The sequence below is a fragment of the Diaporthe amygdali genome, assembly GCF_026229845.1.
Source record: "Diaporthe amygdali strain CAA958 chromosome Unknown NODE_1_length_4327563_cov_65_473760, whole genome shotgun sequence".
NCBI classification, from domain to species: Eukaryota; Fungi; Ascomycota; class Sordariomycetes; order Diaporthales; family Diaporthaceae; genus Diaporthe; species Diaporthe amygdali.
In genome coordinates, this window is record NW_026517021.1 from 1,497,480 (window position 1) to 1,517,717 (window position 20,238).

General features: G+C 52.1%; 7 protein-coding genes across 7 annotated transcripts; 6 read left to right on the top strand and 1 right to left on the bottom strand.

Annotated features, from left to right (window-relative positions):
- Nucleotides 1–97: 97 nt before the first annotated feature.
- J7T55_006025 (uncharacterized protein) lies at nucleotides 98–1,198 on the top strand (the record flags this gene model as incomplete). The annotated part of the gene is made up of 1 exon (XM_053139771.1): nucleotides 98–1,198. The coding sequence occupies one exon, from the start codon at nucleotides 98–100 to the stop codon at nucleotides 1,196–1,198; it is 1,101 nt and encodes a 366-aa protein (XP_053000794.1).
- Nucleotides 1,199–4,745: 3,547 nt separating this feature from the next.
- J7T55_006027 (uncharacterized protein) lies at nucleotides 4,746–5,181 on the bottom strand (the record flags this gene model as incomplete). The annotated part of the gene is made up of 2 exons (XM_053139792.1): nucleotides 4,746–5,019; nucleotides 5,090–5,181. 2 exons carry the CDS (start codon nucleotides 5,179–5,181, stop codon nucleotides 4,746–4,748), a joined length of 366 nt encoding a protein of 121 aa, XP_053000795.1.
- A 1,502-nt stretch (nucleotides 5,182–6,683) lies between these two features.
- On the top strand, nucleotides 6,684–7,418 carry J7T55_006028 (uncharacterized protein; the record flags this gene model as incomplete). The annotated part of the gene is made up of 2 exons (XM_053139803.1): nucleotides 6,684–7,058; nucleotides 7,152–7,418. The coding sequence occupies 2 exons, from the start codon at nucleotides 6,684–6,686 to the stop codon at nucleotides 7,416–7,418; spliced, it is 642 nt and encodes a 213-aa protein (XP_053000796.1).
- A 1,412-nt stretch (nucleotides 7,419–8,830) lies between these two features.
- Nucleotides 8,831–9,983, top strand: J7T55_006029 (quinone oxidoreductase; the record flags this gene model as incomplete). The annotated part of the gene is made up of 2 exons (XM_053139814.1): nucleotides 8,831–9,032; nucleotides 9,118–9,983. The coding sequence occupies 2 exons, from the start codon at nucleotides 8,831–8,833 to the stop codon at nucleotides 9,981–9,983; spliced, it is 1,068 nt and encodes a 355-aa protein (XP_053000797.1).
- Nucleotides 9,984–10,846: 863 nt separating this feature from the next.
- J7T55_006030 (uncharacterized protein) lies at nucleotides 10,847–12,616 on the top strand (the record flags this gene model as incomplete). Its single annotated transcript, XM_053139825.1, has 1 exon — nucleotides 10,847–12,616. The coding sequence occupies one exon, from the start codon at nucleotides 10,847–10,849 to the stop codon at nucleotides 12,614–12,616; it is 1,770 nt and encodes a 589-aa protein (XP_053000798.1).
- A 959-nt stretch (nucleotides 12,617–13,575) lies between these two features.
- Nucleotides 13,576–15,837, top strand: J7T55_006031 (exocyst complex component sec6; the record flags this gene model as incomplete). The annotated part of the gene is made up of 1 exon (XM_053139836.1): nucleotides 13,576–15,837. One exon carries the CDS (start codon nucleotides 13,576–13,578, stop codon nucleotides 15,835–15,837), a length of 2,262 nt encoding a protein of 753 aa, XP_053000799.1.
- Nucleotides 15,838–16,338: 501 nt separating this feature from the next.
- On the top strand, nucleotides 16,339–19,858 carry J7T55_006032 (ubiquitin elongating factor core; the record flags this gene model as incomplete). Its single annotated transcript, XM_053139848.1, has 4 exons — nucleotides 16,339–16,404; nucleotides 16,501–17,231; nucleotides 17,283–17,496; nucleotides 17,645–19,858. 4 exons carry the CDS (start codon nucleotides 16,339–16,341, stop codon nucleotides 19,856–19,858), a joined length of 3,225 nt encoding a protein of 1,074 aa, XP_053000800.1.
- Between the last annotated feature and the right edge of the window lie 380 nt (nucleotides 19,859–20,238).

Sequence of the window (20,238 nt, forward strand, 5' to 3'; positions counted from 1 at the left end):
CTGTTGATTAGGACCCGGGTTATTATTGCGACGACAGTCTTCTTCCCTTCTGCATCCAAATCGCTGGCAAACAGCACAGCTGGAGATGCAAAGAACCATGTCCGCCTCAATACGACCAATCAGCCCGCCCCAGCCCTCGTCGGCTTCGGTGACAGCTACCACCGTATCATCGTCTTCGCCACCAACCACCAGCAGGAGCACGGCCTTTCCGAGCGGCAGCTCGCGCGGCGGAGGAGGTCCGTCCACAACCGCGCCGTCCTCCGTCTCGTCTTCACACCTGCCACCGCCCCATCCCGCCCCGGGGCCCGGCGTCGCACCCGGAGCCCAAGCCCAAGCCCAAGAAGCCCAGACACATGCCCATCCTCACCCTCACCCTCACCCACATCCCCACCCCCACACGCTCCAATCCGCCCAGAACCGGCCCCAGCAGCCACTGCCACCGCCCTCCTCCACCTCCGCCATCGCCCGCGCGCCAGCATCGCCCACCAACCCGTCGCACCTGCCCTCGGAGGCGGAGCAGGAGCAGGTGGCGCAGGCGCGCCAGGCGCTGATCGCCAGCATCGGCAACACGCTGGACCACGAGCTGCAGACGCGCGCGTCGCTGCTGCACTCGAACCAGGCGGCCATCGAGCGGCAGGAGCGCGACGTCGAGCGCGCCCTCGCCGACCTGCGCCGCGAGGACGACAAGCTGCTCAAGGTCCTCAACCAGGGCAGCCGCCAGGTCAAGGAGCTCGGCGACGTCCAGAACTGGGCCGAGCGCCTCGAGCGCGACTTCCTCGTCCTCGAGGAGACCATGCGGCTCGTCCACCGCGGCAGCCGCAGCGGGAGTGGGAGTGGCAGCGAGAGTGGGAGTTGGACTGGCAGCGAGAGCGGGAGCTGGTCTGGGAGTGAGAGGGGCAGTGTTGTCGGGGATGAGGATGGGGATGGGGATGTGAGGATGGCGGATGGCGACCTTGAGCAGGCACCCGTTGTTGGCGAGGATGCCGCGGATAAGGGCAAGGGGAAGCAGTCGGACGGGCCGTCCTCTACAATTACCATGGACGTCGACTCAGGCCAAGATGGCTTGCCTCCTAGGACTGTTGAGTCTGAGCCAAACATGCTGGTCGACCTCGTTTCCTCGTCAAACGGAGCAAGCACGGCGCCACCACAGTCACCGACATCGACCGGCTGGCTGAGGAGGTTCTGGTGGCGGAGCTAATCCACGCGGTCTGGATCCTGAGTAGCATACGCTTTTGACGGTCATGATTGATGAATTCACCGATACCACGAATAATTTAGCACCGTTTCTATTATGTTAGAATAGCGATATTTGCTTTACCATCTACACTAGCATAACATCGTTCGCATTAGCACGAGATAATGACCTCGGTCCACATCTACCACACACACACATACACTCCAACACACGGGTGTCACCATGCCTGTCCGCCGATCTAGATGAGCCCGGGGAGCATAGTGTACCTCTTCTTCTTATACTTGTCACCAAAGGTCGCCCTCAGCGCCCTCTCCTTGTCCCGTGACCACTGCGCCATGTAGGAAATACCAATGGCGATGAAGACGATGACCGACCACTCCCTCGCGACGAGGATGACGCCGAGCCACGCGGTGACCTCGAACATGTAGTTGGGCGACGTGACGAGGCTCGAGCCGATGCAGCTGGGGATGCCCTTCTCGGTGCCGCCGGGCTTGCGCAGGCCCGCCAGGTGCTTGTGCACGATGAAGTTGCACGTCTCGCCGCCGAGGTACAGCGCGAAGCCCACGTAGTCCAGCAGGCCGAACGCAGGACGAGCCGCGGGCGACCGTGGCGCATAGATGAAGTAGCCCGACAGCAGGCCGGCGAAGACCCAGTAGAAGAATGAGTTGCGGAAGATGTTGAACGCCGGCATCGTGCTGGCCGAGAAGTTGTGCAGGAAGGCCGTCTCCAGCTCACGCTTGACGAAGTGTGCGATGAACATGTAGAAGCATGCCTGTTGCACGACTGTCACGGGCAACTTGTCGGCGTCCTTGTAAAACCAGGGGTCGATCTTGGCGAGCTGGGGACGGATAGAGTAGAAGAGGGCGTGGAAGAGTATTGGCCCCAAGTACTCGACGAGGAAGACGGTTCGCCATGACATTTGCGGGCCTGAATGGGTTGTCAGCGAGGCGGCTACATCACGAGCTCCCTGCGGTCGAAGACCACGTACCTAAGTCCTGGACGAGAATCTCCCCGTTGGATGTGACATCCTCCAGGTTGCGCACCAGAGCTCTACGGTCCGCAATTCGCTTTCTGGTAGATGGAAAGAACAGCCCAATGCGGTTGAAATCCTTCACACCTGCCCCGCGCGCAACAGCCTTCTTGACATCTTCGATCTCGGCGTCGTTAGGCAGTTCGACAGAGGGAGGAAGCTTCCGGAGTGGCTTCTTAGGGGCTGTTGCCAGACAGCGTTAGTGAGGTGAATGGGAGACCTGAACGGAAGAACTCACCTCGATTAGAGAGCTTGAGCGAGATCTTGGAAGCCATGGTTGAATTGACGACACTCTCCGGCAGAGCGAGTCGACAAAGTTGTGGCTGTGATGATTGAGGAAAGATGTCGGTACAGTGGTACATGCACCTCTGGATTTGTTGAATCCCTCCAAAGTTTTGCATGAGCTCGGTGCCTCGGCTTGCAGGGGAGCCATGGAAGCTAAGCTAAGGTAGCTGCAGGCGGCGGGCCGTCTTATGCCTCCCGGGCCGGGCACAGATGGAGGAACGTACTCTTTGCTGTGGTCCTAACCCTCTGTAACACTCCATGCACTTACACTGGTATTGTACCAAAGTCTGCTGGTATTGGGATCGTGAGATTTTTTTTGAAGTCCGGAAAGTTTCATCAGGGCCATTCATGTAATTCCAGTATCTCGGTTAAGAGGTTGAACCAGGCGAAATCAGAATTACGTGAAGAACAGAGCGGGCTGTTCGGCCGTCAGCAGTGACATTGTGGTTTGACAGATATGTCACAGTTCACAACTGCAAGTCTCGCTATGACTTGACTATTATCGCTCGAGATATTACAGCCGTTAGTATCCGCTTTCTCTGCTGTCAAAGACATATGGAGACTCCTCAAACAGATTGCACAATTTTGGTGTCTCCCATGTTACTCTACAACCTCTGACAGCAAGTACAAGAGTACCAAATGTGCATGAACTCAGAGTTCCCCATCTCCATCTCTCCACCAAACCAATCCGAACGGAAGTTGGGAGGCAGGAAGAAAGTCAGATTATGTCTGAGGCAATTCACAAACAGGCTCTCGCCTCCCGGCAGAACCTCCCCCTGGTTGCCCTCTTCTTGCATCACGGAAAAGCTGGCCGCTGCACCATCCCGGGCAAGTGCAAGACCTGAGCATTGTTATATCCTCGTCAGCGCTGCTAGCAATTTGGATTGATTTGACAAAATCCAACAGGGGAGTCGGTGAAAAGACAACCTACTCAATAGATCCAGGACATGGGATGCGTACTCCCATGCATCATCATCGATCGTACCGGTGTCGCCTCCAGGTGGCGCGCAGGCAAATATACTTTGCTCAACTCGGTAGTCCCTTAGATTGATCCCAGGATAGAATGGCGGAGCATCATTTGTGGCTGCGGCTATCAATACCTTTAAGGCTCCCTTTGAGTCGTCGTTCGCTGTATGATAGGCAGTATGAATGTGGGCGGATGCCTGTTCCACAGTTGTGAACTTCCCCGAACACTCAATGATATGAAAGACACGCCGCTGTGGGTCCTGCCACGTTATGTGAGAAGGATTTGACTCAGAGCTGAACAGGATCGTTTTTGTCTTGCCCATGGCGGAATCTTTGAGCTTGAGCATATCTGGGGTCTCGGCATGGATCTCTAAGCCGCCTCGGCCGATTCGGCCTTCAGCACGCTCTTCCTGGATGAGACGTGCCTGCGACAGGGTAATGCTAGAGTCAGAAACACGAACGCGAACGGCTTTGGCCTTTTTTTTGGGGGGGGGGTGTAGGAGTTATTGGAAGACTCACGGCTTCCATTGCATCCACGTGAGGATCGTTGACAGCGACAATCTCGATATGAGGCCTGTTCAAGCTGTCCCTGGTTTAGCATCTTTTTCTGACGAGGCTGTTGTGAAACATAAATGCATACGCTTTGCAGAAGACCGCACGGCCAAGAGAGCCAAAACCATTGATCCCGACCTATATGGACATAAGAAAAAGTTTCACGATTGTCTAGATGCCATCCGATATGAACAACGTACTCGGAAAGTATGGCCAAGCTCATCAAGAACCTTGGCAGGGCTGCGTGTGAGGTCGAAATGGTCCTCATCTTCGGGTATATTGTCAGGGTTGTCTCCTGGGAATTCGTCCATGCTGGAATGCATTTTGGAGTTGGATGTGGAGAGTTTGCAGTATTGGAAAAGGGAGCATCAATTGGGACGAGTGGGCAGAGGTGAATCATATTATAGATCGACAAAGGGAGCAGGAAGGGAGGATGATGAGTCTATTGAATGTTTATAAGAAGCGCTCTAATTATGTACGCTAGCCTGTTGACATCCTTCGGCGTGACAATGTTATAAATAAAGCCAAGGCAGTGTAGCAAACGGGGCGTTTCTTAGCTCACGCCTTGTTAGCGCAAATCTCATTCGCAACTTTCACGCATGTACCACTGCCCATGCGTTTATCTACTGTATACTTCCTCCGATTGCCACTCCCCAGTCTTGAAATAGTGTTCTGAAAATACCACTACAGCTACCATCTGTCTATCTGCACCTGATCTCAAAGGTTTCCAGGAGGCCGATCACCTGTCCTGTTCCGAACGGACGGATCAGCACCCCTGGGTTCTGGAATGACAGGCGGATTCCCTTGGGTCCAAATCACCAGCGGAGTATGGTCTTTGCCAGGCCTTGGATCTATGTGTATGATTTCCGTCACGGCTTGATTCCGCGTAAGGGCGGGAAACTCCCACCCCACCCAAGTGTTGTCGTTCTGATTGACCCAGCCATCGCCCGGCTGTTCGTCTCCCTTGGTGAAGAGGAACACCTTTCCTGAGCTGTCCAATCTGAGCGTTAGCCTGCACCCACATTGAGTAATTAACCCGGATTTGTTGCAGGACGCCTCACCACTTATCCGCGAAGGCCTGGCTCGCGAGTCTGGGGGTGAGCAACTCGCTGTTGTAACCCCGTTTGGCCAGAGCAGCTGTAACCGACGCCATGAATCCTTTCGTAAGAACAGCTTCTCGATAGCCAACGCCTCTTTTGCAGGGAAGAAATTCGCGGCATCGGCAGATTGAAAATATTGATCAATGTCCTTGAACGCTTCCCGGCCATCAAGATTCTGCATCGCCTGTAAGCATGGTCAACGGCTCCCTCCATGTCCTTGATATGATTCTTCTATTTCTTCCCCCGTGGCTCGGGGCTTTTTTCGTTGTCATTTTGTTGCTGACAACGGCTAGGTCTCCTCAACTACAAGTGGGCTAAATATGAGGCACCTACTCTTATGGAAGAAGAGTTGATGTTGGGCGCGGCAACGCTAAGTACTCTGTATATTGGGTCCGCGTACTACAAGGTTGGCATGTATGTGCCGCTGATTCCACTCTGGCTGGCTCCCATTGCCTCTGTGATAGCATCGATGGTATAATTACGTCCACAAGAGAAATAGGTAATTTTTATTGTTAGAAACAGACTGGTTGTATTTTAAAGAATCTAGTAAGAGGTAGATCTAATTTATCTTAAATTACGACGAAGGCAATTTTACAACCGTCATGTCTCACATCAATAAACCCCATCGACAAGACCAGCTATCGTTTGAAGATGCCGCATCTGACATCACTTGTCACTGAAAAAAGGGCATGCCTTGAAAATAAGCACACGAGTCTTAATAGGGGAGTCTCAGTGAAAGACTTTGAGGGAGCAGAGTAGGAGCTCAGAGTTTTGGTCTCTGCTAGAGAAAAGGTATAATGCGAAAGATTCTAGGAGTACATATTGCCTGTCCAGAGGACACGAGATCATTATTTTTCCTTTCGAATCTCACCAAAGTATTCGCAAGAAACATTGACAGTTCGAGGTTGGACTCATGGCTTTCAAGACTTCAATGAAGACTTCATCCCAATTCATCATACCATAGAAGTCTGCCTAAACTTTGGAGCATAACTGAGCTTGGCATGAAATGGGTTCTTGTATAAGTTGCCCTATCCTGTAACAAAATAATATAGCTGAATCTGACCATATTCACTTTATTTGAATCTCCAATCTTGACTGTGTGGGCTGAATAGATGATGCTGCTGGTGTGTGCTGGACCTGGTGGGCGTGTCCAATATCACACACATGTGACCAATCAAGCATTGAAGGTTCACATCAATGAATGTGGTTGAGGTGACAGCACATCACACGAGACCCACTCAATGGATGATAGTTGTGTATGCTCTATCAAGCTGCCTTGTGAGTCATCTCCATAATTGAATTACAATACGCAGTCACTTTCATTGGGGTGAAGCGTGCGCAGTGAAGCAAGCATGCAGGCGATGCACATCAGCCTCTGCTTGCAAATATAAAAGCCTGCATTTCTTCCACGCACAATCTTCCCATTTCTTCCTACCTATCATTCCAAAAGCAAGGCACACGTCAACTGGTCAACTTGACGATCAAGCCAGACAAAAGTATAGGCGTCAACATTTGACCTACACTGTATCACCAAGGACACCACCCAGCCGTCAAGATGCGTTCATTCACCTTCTTCATCACCTTCATGGTGATGACCCTCTTCTACACGCTCTGCAGCGCTGCCCCTTCTCAGACCAAGCTTCCTCTGCAGATCTCCCGCAATACCGATGCTTTGGCAAACACCTCTGTTCCCAGTACACTACCCACAAACCTCACCCTAACGGATACCGGCGTCTTCAGGGCCAAAATCCCCGATTTCGTTAGCCCGGACGTCTGGAAGAACCTGGACCGCTGCTACTACTGGAAAGGCAATGAGAAGTGGAACGATGTCGGCGGTCAGTTCTCCCAATTCGTCCACACGTCTCTCCACAACATTTGCGACCTCATCGCCACGTTTGCCTCCAATGAGGGCTTTAAGAAAGATCAAACGGTATGTGGAACCCTTCCATTACAGTTGGCAGACTTATCATACCCTGATCCCCTTACTAAGCTCCTAAAATTGTCTGCTGACCACTACCCGTAGATCGACCACTGCAAACAAGTCCCTGCCAACACCCAAGACAAGGATTACGAACGCAGCATCGGCGTGTCTCTGACGTACAGGGGCCCTGACTATGCTTTCAAAGAGTTCAATGCCAACTACTGCTATGACCTCTTGGCGAAACCATTGGGATGTGGCGCTGGTGGAGAGTTCATCATCCAATACGGAGACGCACACGAGTGGTGGGAGGTCAAGGCAGATCCAAATAAGGGTGACTGCTTTAAGAACGGCTACAGCAGTGCCTTATAGTCTCAAGGCGATGAGATGGAAGCAGCAACGCAGGAAAATTTGTGGTTGAGATGGGCTCCTGCGCGGTCAACTTTCTGAGTATTAATAGGGGTCTCATCCAGGCAGGGTCTTGTGATTGAATTCAGATAGGACTGACAGGTGGCCCCCAGTAGTGATGAACAATGTGAACCATGCCATGGTGTATGTGCTTGTGCCGCCTGTTTCAATACCGGGCTTATACGAATACGATAAACCGCTCCCCTGTTGGAGCTGCTTTATAACAGTTCCAAGTAGTAAACGGCTCATTTCTAGGAGCAACTCAAAATTAGGAGCTGTACATATACAGCTCATTTTTAAGAGCAGTGCAAAGGGGGAAAGGTGCAGGGTGCAGAAAGGGTATAAAGGGTACAGGAAGGGTGCAGGGCGTAGCCACCAGCGCCTTCCTCTCTCTTCTAGAGGAAAGCACACCCACGCCCACGCCTACACCCGCCAGCCAGCCAAAGGGGGGAAAAAGGGAAGGGAAGGGAAAAACACAAAGAGAACAAAAATAAAAAAAAAGCTTATTTAAGTTAGAATCTAGTTAGAATTCCGAAAAAATCTATATATAAAAAAAAACGAGAAAGTAATTTTGAGTGGGCTATTCTAAACGCTAAAGCTGCGCACTCTTTACACACTCTACACCTCTCCCCCTCCTGCACCCTCCGTGCACCCTTCGTGCACGGTTCCTATTTTAAGCTGCTCCCAGAAATAAGCCGTTTACTACTTAGAACTATTACAAAGCCGCTCCAGTAGATAAGCTATGCCCCAGTAGGAGCCGTACTAGCACAGTGCTAGCACGGCTTAAGTACAGTTCAAATACACCATAGACGGACGGTATTGTTGAATCCGAAACGCAACGACAACATCTGTTCTCGCGATATCATGCTGAATGTAGTTTTTCGTCTGTTCAATTCCACACGCAGGCATGATGTGCTCCCCATGCATTGTGATTGCACATTTTCCGATGGAGGCTGTAGTCATGAGGAAGATCTCCATCCAAGGCTCTGCAAACCATTGATCTGCGGTGAGTTCGTGGGTATTTAAGCTGGCTCGTGATAATAGCCAAATCCTTACCTCCTCCAATTTGAAATTGCACAGTGTTTGAAATGCAGGCATTGGCTTATGTCAAACTCGAAGTATAGTGGCCGCCTGCTCATACACGAGTTTCCAGGCGCGCCGATGCGCATCGATTGACCAATTGCCGGATCAATGTTGATGGAACTTAGAACGTGAGATGACAAATGAGGTTGTGCGTAGTGCGGGGCGTGTGGAGCTGCGGCTACCCAGCTCACCCAGCTGTAGTCTATATAACTTTCTTTCATCTTTTAGTTTGCTAAGTATCCCTTGCACGTTGGAGAAGGATCAGATCAGTGACGACAGCATAATCACCCCTAATGCTCAGATCAGGGCCCAGATTGCAGGCCATCCTCAGAAGCCTCAAACCGAACAGCCCCGCGTCCTTCCACACATCTCCAGGATTCGCCATGCGCGCCGTAGTCTATGACAAGACAGGAGACTCCTCCGTGCTCCATGTCGGCGACGTTCCTAAGCCGACAGCCGGACCCAATGATGCTCTCGTGAAGATTGACTACGCAGGTCCGCTATATCTCCGTTTCCGGCAACTAACAGCCACGAAGACCAGGACATGACCTAGCAAACCATTTCTAACACATATCCACAGGCGTCAACTTCATCGATGTTTACTTCAGGACCGGATTGTATCCAACCAAATTCCCAGCAATCACCGGCCGTGAAGGGGCTGGCGTGATAGAGCAGCTTGGCTCCGATGTCCCTTCGTCTTACAACCTGAAGGTTGGCGACCGTGTTGCCATGTACTCGCAAGATGTCATGGCAGAATATGCTGCCCCGTCCGCTTCTAAGCTGATGAAGCTGCCCGACGGCGTGTCGAACAGGGATGGCGCAGCACTCATCCTGCAGGGCCTGACGGCTTGGACGCTGGTCCGCGATGCTCACGAGGTCAAGCCGGGCGAGGTCGTCTTGGTTCATGCCGCAGCTGGTGGCACCGGCGGTCTCATCGTTCAGATGGCCAAGCATCTCGGTGCCACGGTCATTGGTACTGCGTCCACGCCGGAGAAGATCGAGATTGCTAAGAAACACGGCTGCGACCACGTCATCAACTACTCCAAAGAGAAGGTTCTGGATGAGGTCATGAAGCTGACAGACGGCAAGGGTTGCCATGCTGTCTTCAGCGGGATTGGCAAGGCCACGTTCGATGATGATCTCGAGTGCTGCAGGAGGAAGGGCACAATGGTGACTTTCGGAAATTCCTCAGGTGCTATTGAGGGATTCCGCCCATTGGCGCTGGGGAAGAAAAATGTGAAGCTTCTCAGGCCGAGATTGGATGTCTACGTGTCCGAGAGGGAGGATTTCGAACAGAGGTCAGAGGAACTGCTGGACCTAGTTGCCAAGGGCGCGGTCAAATTGGATATCGGAAAGGAATACAAGATGGAAGAGGTCTCGCAAGCTCACGATGATCTTGCTGGAAGGAAGAGCACAGGAAAGCTTATTGTCAAGATCTCGTCGTAGTCCAGTATTTTCCTTTAGGACCTGGGAGCAAGAATGGCTAGCTGAAATCGAAGAGCTTTTTGGGAGGCAAAGTAACACGTCTATTGTCGCCTTGGCCTCTATGCGCGATCGCAATTCTTGAATTAGATAGGACATAATTCGCTTCAGTCCAAGTTGTCGAGATTGCTCTGACGGTCTAGAAAGGCGAATCGTTGGGTTTTCGGATGATACGAGGAGCAACCTTCTTCCAGGTGGGATTGCAGCATCAGGCAGCAACAACTTGAATGGAGCGCCGGGATCCAGCAGAAAATCATAGTATCATAATGCTAAGAAACACCTTTTATATTTAATGATACTTGCGATCTGGCTGCATTTTATAGGAGTTTAAGTTGAACAATGTGCAGCGTGATGGAGTCCAGACGGAAGGCTTCTGCTGTTTCTTGTCTCCATAAGGAACATCAGAAATTACTGCACTGGAGACGGCAATCGTGTGAGTTTTCGTGCCATGACAAACTTTCCGACCACTCTTCAATGGGGTAAACAAAAGGGGATTGTAAAGTCTTCCCTCTCCGCCAACCTACCAAATCTGGCCGCCTGCCAGAACAGCAACACCTGCGAGTGGCTAAGTATTGGCCAGGGTTCAGAGGGAGGTCTTTCCCTATTCACTCGGAACTGGCGCTTCTTTCGCCTTCACTCACGAGTGGGTCTTGGTCTAGTAGCCTCATCTTTGATTGTCCCTGCCTTACCTGAGCAGCTACCTGCCTTCCTCAAGCCACAATCAGCTTGACTGGACCATTTTGACTTCTGCACCTCACCAAATCCATTCATCGGCGTTAATCCTCATCACAAACGGCCTAGTCGCCAGAGGGAAAAAAATCAACAGAATGGTGAGACTCAACCACGACACGTGGCAGCAGCCACCCGCATCCCTCAGCGTAGAATGGCCCACAAAGAGCTCGTTTAAGGAGGGCCCAAGCCTCGAGGAGCAAAAGGCCCGAATGAGAGAGACACGAACCAAGGTTTCCAATGCGATCGCTGCATCTGGATACGCTGTTCCCCAGTGGCCTGAGATCGGGCAGCAAGTCAAATGGAACCCTCCCAAGACTTCCCTTCGCGATGGACTGACCAACTTGACCTCGCATCCCGGCGGACACAGCTCATCTGTCGCATCACATATCCCCCGACGCTACCGGACCTCAACCGCAGAGGCAAATGCCCAAAACCCCCTTCGATTCGTACCAGGCGAAGAGGGCCGATCCTCAATTGACCATCAGGATTCCCCTGTATCTCAACTTGTCAGCCGCCGACAAGAAAGGTCGCAGCAAGCGGAGAGTGCCACCGCAGACGAGACACTGCCTGATCAAGATGTCTCTCGTATCCGTGGTTTTATCGATCCATCCATCTTGAATCCTCAGATCAACGTTGTCGAGTTACCTGATCACATGTTCCTGCGCCCCCCACCAGCGGCCCCACGGGCCATGCTGGAACGCATGTCGTCCAAAGACCGATCACTGCGCTTTGGCCGGTCACGCGGACACTCTGATGCGACTGCTACAAGCTTCGGCTCTGCCCACACCTGCCGGGCGCGATGCTACTCCTCAGCGACCACGGACACCCGTCACAGCTTTGAGCCCACTCTGTCGGATTGCAACGACGAACACTCTTGCTCGGATGTATACGATAGCTCCAAGCGTGATGTCCCTCATATGAATCTTGAGACCCCTAACCTGGCACGAGCCCACTCTTCAGCTATTACCAAGACTGGTACTTACCAGGTTCTTGATACTCCACGCATCAGCGGTCCGCCTCCGGGTTTCGAGCGTTGTAACCCCATCAACCAGGGCGTCATCCCACGGCCTGGCTTCGGCAATCTCGATTCAGAGCCCGACAATAGGAATGGAACCTGGTCTCAGTCCCGCATCTGGTGCAGCGAAGAGGAGCGCCTGAGAGTCAACTTCGCTCGCATGCTTGAGAGAGCACACCATCTCGGCTGGAACAAGTCTCCTTTCCTCCCGGAGTCCGTCGGTGAGTACGCCGCTCTGCTGGCCGAGAGGAAAGCTGAAGAAGCTAAGCGAATCCGCAAGAAGATCAAGCAGAATGAGAGGGTTGCGCGACTCCGACGGGAAGAGGAGGTGATGGTGAGTCACCGTTCTCAGCTCATCAACGCCAATTGCCTATTCTTTGGCGAAGCACTAATCGACCAATTCGTGCAGAAGGCACCGCCACCGCAGCAGCAAATTGAGCTTTTCCAGGGCAAAAAGGTGGTTGACGGACTGTCGTCAGTACTTGCGATGGAAAGTTGTTTTAATGAGATACCCGCTGATGCGCCCGAATCCGAGAGGGTCGAATGGCCGCCCGACGAGGAGTTTCGGAACTGGAGGGGCTCTCGACCTCGTCCGCCCCCCGGTTTTGCGAGATGGCGGAGCAGTTCGCACCGTGGAGCCTGGCCTTTCCCTCGCACCAATGTCCCTTACCGACCGCAGGATACCTTCCCCAATAATGACATCCCTTACAGCCAGCGGAGAATGGTATTCGCTCCTCGCTGGGACTGGATGCCCAAATTTGCCAAGACAACTCCTGACGAGTCCCATATTCCGGTCGCAGAGCCTTTCACATCTGATATTAGCAAGTTCCTCCCGGCAAATCTCGTTTAACGAAGCAGAGACTTCATCTCCAGACGAGACCTGCATGTCTGTTTCCTCATTATAGTCTTTCGTCTTTTGTCTTCTCTTCTTCTGTTGTCATCATTACCGTTTTGTTTTCACCTTATTCTGCAGATGAGACGCTGAACAGGGGTGGCCAAAATTGAGAAGGGCTAAGGCATCCTCGCTGGTCGAGAATTGTGGCCTCATCGGTTCTGTGACAGGCTACATGGCCATGAGGAGGATAGTGGGACAGCGCATTGCAGTGAGCTTCAGGCGGGTGGACACTGAAGGAAGTGAAGAACCAGGGAAGGACAGTAATCAATGGTCAACCCTCAGTCTGGATATGCCGGCCAGATAGACTGAATAAAAGTTTTCTTGAGTCCTAAGGATAATTGAGACGACCCTAATGCCGCTATATATTGAAAAGGGGAGAAATGACGAGCAACGCAGATGCCAGCGCCCATGATACTCACAGACAACCACATTACTAGGCGGGAACTTGCGTGAACGAGAAAGTAGTAAACGATGGGTCATCAAGAGGACTCAGTCTCCACAAGAGAAAGCTACGGAAGACGTTCTATTCCAGCACAGTTTAAAGAGATTATATTACACGATATTGTGGCATTCTCATGCGTAGGATAGAGGTAGTCGAGTTAGGTAAAGTAGTTGTTGAAGTGGTTTGTGGATCCCAGGTGGTCAGCCTAAATGCTTGCAGCACATAGTGGTACTGCATTAGCGGGGCTTAGGCCCCTTCATTTGCATGAACTGCGGCTCGTCCCTGATGTGGGGGTGGGCCCAGGACAAGGGGTTCAGGCCGACGTCAACTTACCAGGCGACGAGACAACTGAAGCCTATGTGATCCGAGCTCCAACGGGAGTCCGATCTTTCCATGCTCCTGTTCCGAGCGATGGTGTGAAGTGCAAACCGCCTACTTGCCAGCAAGGCATTCAATACTCTAAGATTCAAAAATGGCAATGGACGCCCCCCAAGTCAAGCTCTCGGAGCTGCTCCGGATCCCCGACGACCTCGACAAGATCACGGCGATGAAGCAGGAATTCACCCGCAAGAAGGGCGCCGTCGATGGGCAACTACGAAGCGGCCTCCGCGAGCAGCTCGAGACGACACAGTCGGGCATGACTGGATTGACCGAGGGACAGAAGGCCGTTCAGCAAATCAAAGAGGAGATGATGAAGATCGACAAGCTGTGTTCGGAGTCGCAGAACATGATCAAGGACTTCGCGACCATCAATCTGGTGTCGCAGGCGCATCGGAACTTTGGCGCCGTGGAGACTATGCGGAAGAATCTGGAGACATTCAACGACAGGCTGGCGGGCGTAGAGAACATGCTCCGGGACGACGAGGCGGACCAGGAGAACATGCCGAACCTACTTCCAATACACTACGAGCTGACACAGCTACGGAACATACGAGACGATGCAATCGAACAAATACAAAGGAGTGGAGAACAAGATCTGCAGTCTACGTTGGAGGATTATTTCGAGCGACTGGACGGAGCCATCAAGTGGTTCGACGAGCACATTGACCTGATCGCCACGAGTCTCATCAACCTTGTTACCGCCGAGAACAACGGGCTCATCGTGCGGTTTGCTGTTGTCATCGAAGCAGAGGAAAAGAGCGACCAAAGAGTATTGGCCCTTCAAGAAGCACTCAAGGACCACAAGGAGATGGCGACGCGATTCCAGAGCATCACTGACGGGGCCAAGACCGTGCGGGGCTACAAAGACAAGTTTATGCAGGCAGTCAAAGAGTACGCGGCCGCGCAGTTCACGGAAAGCCGGGAGGAGTTCTTGGATGATCCAACAAAATTAGAAAAGATTATGAAGTGGTACTTTAACGACCTTAACGCCGTCCGGATAGGCATGGTCCCGTTGATGCCTAAGAAGTGGAAAATATTCAAGGCGTACGCAGACATATACCACGGCCTGATGCACGACTTCTTAATCGGCGTGGTCGACGATCCCGAAAGCAGCTCTGCCAATACGCTCGAGGTCATCAACTGGCCGGAAAGGTACTACAAGAAGATGAAGAAGCTGGGCTTCACAGAAGACCAACTGGTACCACACGTCATCGACAACAGGGAAGCAGATCTTGTGCGTGACTTCCGATCAGTTATCATCAAATTTCTTGACGAATGGGTGGACCGCATCTTCAAACAAGAGCAGAAGGACTTCAACAACCGCAACGTGGAGGGAGCAAATCTGGACGCGGACGAGTATGGATACTTCCGCACAAAGAACCTTGTGGATATGTGGAGAATGCTCAGAGAACAGCTGGACGGCGCTGCAAGCTCTCAGCGAGCAGATGTCGTCGAAGGCGTTGTGGATGCCATGTTCCTGAGACTACGACAGAGGCAAGAAGGATGGCAGAAAATGTTGGAAACGGAGGCGGCCCGGTACGAATCAGGAAAAGAACCAGAGCTTGATGGGTTCCAGACCCTTCATGACTGGCTCGTGGCGACCGCAAATGACCAGATCGCCTGCATCGACGACAACGAGGAAGAGAATCGATTTGCGTATCTGACCAGCTTCAAGCAGAAGTTTGAGCCCCTGGTCTCGCCGCAATATATGGAACGTGCTGAGAGCGAAGTCGCGACCCTGCGCGACGGCTACGTGGATTTCAGCACATGGTGTATCACCAAGTTTGCCCGCCTCATCTTTGCCGTGGACTTCAAAGCCGTCATGTCAGATTTCTTCACACCGAAATGGTACACGGGTCAAGCGATGAAGCAGATAATCTACACCTTCCAGGACTATGTCGAAGATTACAAGCTGGTGCTCCACCATAGCATAGTGGACATTTTCATTGAGATCTTTGCGGATGAGCTCCTGATCAGATACCTGTCGTCGGTGAGGAACAAGGGCGCAAAGTTCCGGCGAGCCGATATGTTCAGTGACAAGCTGTTCGACGACCTATCCGCGGCCTTCGACTTTTTCGACCAGCTGGGGAGGCCGGACGTCGGCGAGGTGATCAAGTCGACATGGCGAGTGTCGGAGAACTTCCTCGAGCTTTTAACGCAGCCGAAAGAAGTGATTCCGGACGTTTTCGAGAACTTTAAGCGGTCCTACTGGGACCTGCAGCTTGGATGGGTGGAGGCGGTGCTGAGGTCGAGGGACGACTTTGAGAGGAGTATGCTGAACGCTGTTAAGAGCAGGGCAGCGTCCATCGTCGTCGACAGGGGCCCGGAGACGATCATGGGCAAGATCAAGTAGTGTCTGAACAAGGGTAGATTAATTTGGCGTAACGAGTAATATCCCAGGCGTCCGAGTCACCGTTGATTGAGTGCGTCCGGAGTTTACTTTTCCAGCAGTCTGATTACTTTTTGGGACGGGTGACCGCAGGCATCTGCCGTGATTCGGAGTAACATTGGGGGTTGAATAAGCTCAAGATCTAGGGTATTCTTTAAAGACTACAATTCAAGTTGCAGCGGCCTGTCCAACTCTTCTAGTCAATGGAAATATATCATTTACATTCTTTGAAGTTGCAGTCTTGATTTCTGCATAATTCTAAGTTCAGCACCGAGGCTGCTTACCTAAGTGCCCAAAGGAGACCCTGGATGTCTTCCGTCATCGCCTGAAGCTCGGCAGGCAGTAACACCCAGGCACGTACATTCACCATCTGCATTTATCAGCCCGCCTCCCAGATTGAGGGGCCACCGCTGACAATAACGCTTTGCCCCAGACATTTTGCTGCCGACACACAAGTCTGCAAAGATGGATCCTAACGAGCAGCCCACGAGCAGCATGCCCGATGCTCCCGATAAGGAGAAGATGGAGCAGGTACGAGTGCTTCGATCTATCCTCTGGCCTCGTTGATCGAGGTTCGGTCGAGACCAACGGCCGTTTTGGACGTTGACTGACTATGTGTGGATATAGATCCGTCGGCGGCGTCTGGAGAAGCTCGGGTCGTCGAATGCTCCCCCAGCAAGTCCTGAAAATGGTGGCCAAGTCTCGCAGTCAGCAGCATCTGCCAAATCGCCTGCAGCCAGCTCGTCTGGCGAACCCAAAGACAGCGCACCGGATGTCAAGCGGACCAAGATCAACATAACGGCCGCATCTTCGAACCAACCGCAAGCAGCGGCAAATCCCTTCACACAACTGGGTGTTGGGTCGGCACAAGGATCGTCGCCGGCTTCAGGTACAAATCTCAAGACGAAGCGTCCCTCCCCAGGCTCAGAAGTTAATCGACCTTCAGCACCCTCGATACCGCCCGCCAAGCGACATGCGCCCGAGTCCCTCGAAGACTGGTCCGACAAGATTATAAGCCAGATATTCCGAGTCACACTTGACGAGAGTCGACAGACAGATTTACACGGGCGCAAGCTGACCTTGCTACCCGGGTTGAGTGCCGAGTTGCAAGAGCAGGATCCCAGTGGACTACTCCGGCTATCGACCGACAACATCGAACAAGCCATCCTTGAAGCCGCGAGCGCCTACCCTCAAGACAAGCCGCTGATGGATTACATGCTGGCATGTTGGAAGCGGGTGGTACAGGCCAAGAAGAGTCTGCGCTCTCCAACTCCCGAGAAGGAGGCTGTTCTCCAGGAAGCCAAGCGACTGTGCATGAGTTACGCCATTTTTGCAGTTACTCTGCCCGATCTGTTCAGGTATGTATAATGGGAGTTGATGGAGAGCTCGGCGCTAATCTTGTTCAATAGCCGGGAGTCGAATCCAAAACACGACACGCTTGTGCCATATCTACTACGGGATATTGAGCACGAAAGCGGGATCTGCCTGGAGTTCATACAAGAGGCTGTAGCTCGCTTCCCGGAAGACGATTCAATAGTGGATCTCTTCGTCAGAGCGATGGTCGACATCAGTACTCAGCTCTCCACGATGTCCATGAATGATGACTACAGGCCACATGTGAATGTAGGCCATTCTCCTTTCGAAACTGACCCCTTATATACCTCCATTTGCGCCAAATTTCTGACCTGTGATCTAGGCTCTCAAACTTTATTCGAAATTTCCTTCATTACTGGATGCCCTAACCAAACATCCCACTTTTCTCATGGCCCAGTCGGCTCCTGGAATCGAGAGGCACACCCTGCTCGGCCCGTTTTTCCGAATATCACCTCTTCAATCTGAAGTCACTAAGGCATACTTTGCTGGCCCTCGAACGCTAGATCGGGGTGCCATCAAGAACTCGCAGAGCGCCTTACAAGTCACACTGAATGCACACCAATTCGATCTCAAGGACATCGTCAACGCCTTCGTTCGGGCTAGTCTTGGCTCTCGGCACAAGCTCCTCGACTGGTTTGCCTACATCATGAACACTAACCACAAGAGGCGAGCAATTCAGGTCAACCCTAAGGAGGTGGCCTCAGATGGCTTCATGATGAACGTGACTGTAATTCTGGACCACCTGTGTGAGCCTTTCATGGACACGACTTTCTCCAAGGTTGACAGGATCGATGTCGGCTACTTCAAGCGGAACCCACGAATCGACATCAAGGAGGAGACGAAGCTGAATGCCGACCAATCTCAGTCTGACGAATTCTACTCCGAGAAACTGGACGGTGAATCGAACTTCATCTCTGAGATCTTCTTTCTGACCCTGGCTGCTCACCATTACGGCAGCGAGGCTGCAAACACCAAGCTCAAGACTCTAGACAAGGATATCAAGTACTACGAAAAGAACCTCAAGCTCATGGAGGCAGAACGCGTCAAGTTCGTGAACTCGCCTACACAGCTTAATCTATTTGATGCCAATCTGCGTCGCCACACTGAAGTTCTGGAGCGGTCAATGTCCCTGAAGTTTGCGATCGAAGGGGTCCTGCTTGACGAGAAGATGCAGGGTAGGTCCCTCCACTTCATGAGATATGTGGCGGTCTGGTTACTTCGCGTTGCAAGTCAATCAGACTACAAACCAGACGGGCCACTGAAGTTGCCACTACCAAAGGAGCAGCCAGAGGCCTTCAAATGCTTACCGGAGTACGCCCTACAAGACGTCGTTGACAATTTCAAGTTTGTCTTCCGGTACCTCCCTGGAATTATTTTGTCCGCTGTTGGCGATGAGATGATCGCTCTTTGCATTGCGTTCCTCGAGTCATCCGAATATGTCCGAAATCCATACCTCAAATCCACACTGGTCACTCTTCTCTACTCGGGTACTTGGCCGATGTATCACTCCAAGAAAGGAGTCCTCGGCGATACCCTGACGAGCTCAAAGTTTGCCAATGATTTCTTGCTTCACGCAGTCATGAAGTTCTACATCGAGGCCGAGTCTACCGGGGCGCATACCCAATTCTACGACAAATTCAATATTCGCTATGAGATCTTCCAGATCATCAAGTGCATTTGGTCCAATGACTTTTACAGGGACCAGTTAGCACGACAGAGCCGAACGGACCGTCAATTCTTTGTTCGCTTTGTCAACCTTCTTCTCAACGATGCAACATACGTGATGGATGAAGCTTTGTCCAAGTTTCCAAAAATCCATGAGTTGCAGAAGGAGCTGAGGGAGAACCAAACCTTATCACAGGAGGATCGCCAAAAGAAGGAGGAGGAGCTGCATACAGTTGAGGGCCAAGCGACATCTTACATGCAACTTGCGAACGAGACGATTGCAATGATGAAGCTCTTTACCAATGCCTTGAGCGAGTCCTTCACCATGCCTGAAATTGTAGCGCGTCTCGCAGGCATGCTTGACTACAATCTCGACACGCTTGTCAGCCCCAAAAGCCAGAATTTGAAGGTGGACAATCCGGACAAGTACCACTTCAACGCCAAGACGCTGCTTCCCGATCTGGTGGACATCTTCCTGAATCTTGCGAATGCGCAAAGCTTTGTCGAAGCCGTTGCGGCTGACGGTCGGTCGTACAAGGCAGCGACCTTTGACAGGGCGTCTGACATCATGACCAAGAAGGCTCTCAAGGCGCCTGAGGAACTGGCCGCGTGGACTGACCTGACCAGTCGGATTGCAAAGGCGAAAGAGGAGTTCGACCAGGCCGAACTTGACTTTGGCGACATCCCTTCCGAGTTTGAAGATCCGCTCATCGGCGACCTGATGAAGGATCCAGTCATTCTGCCGTCCCAGAACGTTGTTGACAGATCCACTATCATCCAGCATCTTCTCTCGGACGAGAAAGACCCATTCACTCGGCAGCCGATGACGATTGATGATGTTGTTCCTGCGGACGATCTGCGGCAGCAGATCGAGGCCTGGAAGGCGGAGAGGTTGGCTGCCGCGAAGGCAAAGACTACTGAGGCGATGGACACTAGCGAAGGCTGAAATGGGCTCCAAATTTCTGGACGACTAGGTGGCTAGGATTTTTTGTCGAGACAGTGCTCACGCGTATACTACGTAAGTTTCACGAAAGTAATGGGTTGTTAGAACATGCCTTGGTGTCTTGAATGCATAGATTCGCAGGAGTTGGGGCAAGAGGGCTTCAGGGGCGAAAAGCGTGGTGCACAGCACGTCGTCTGTTTGAGGGGTCCCCCTCGCAGGTACGCGGTTAGGTAGAGCTTGTGCAGCTCTCCATGAAGAATGAAACATCACGAATAGGAACATTTTCTCATCTGAAATCTTGATGTCATCTTAGGCAAAGCTGCATATTGGTTGGTATCGAATCAAATGATCACCACAAAGGTTAATATAAGGTTCGTGCCGGT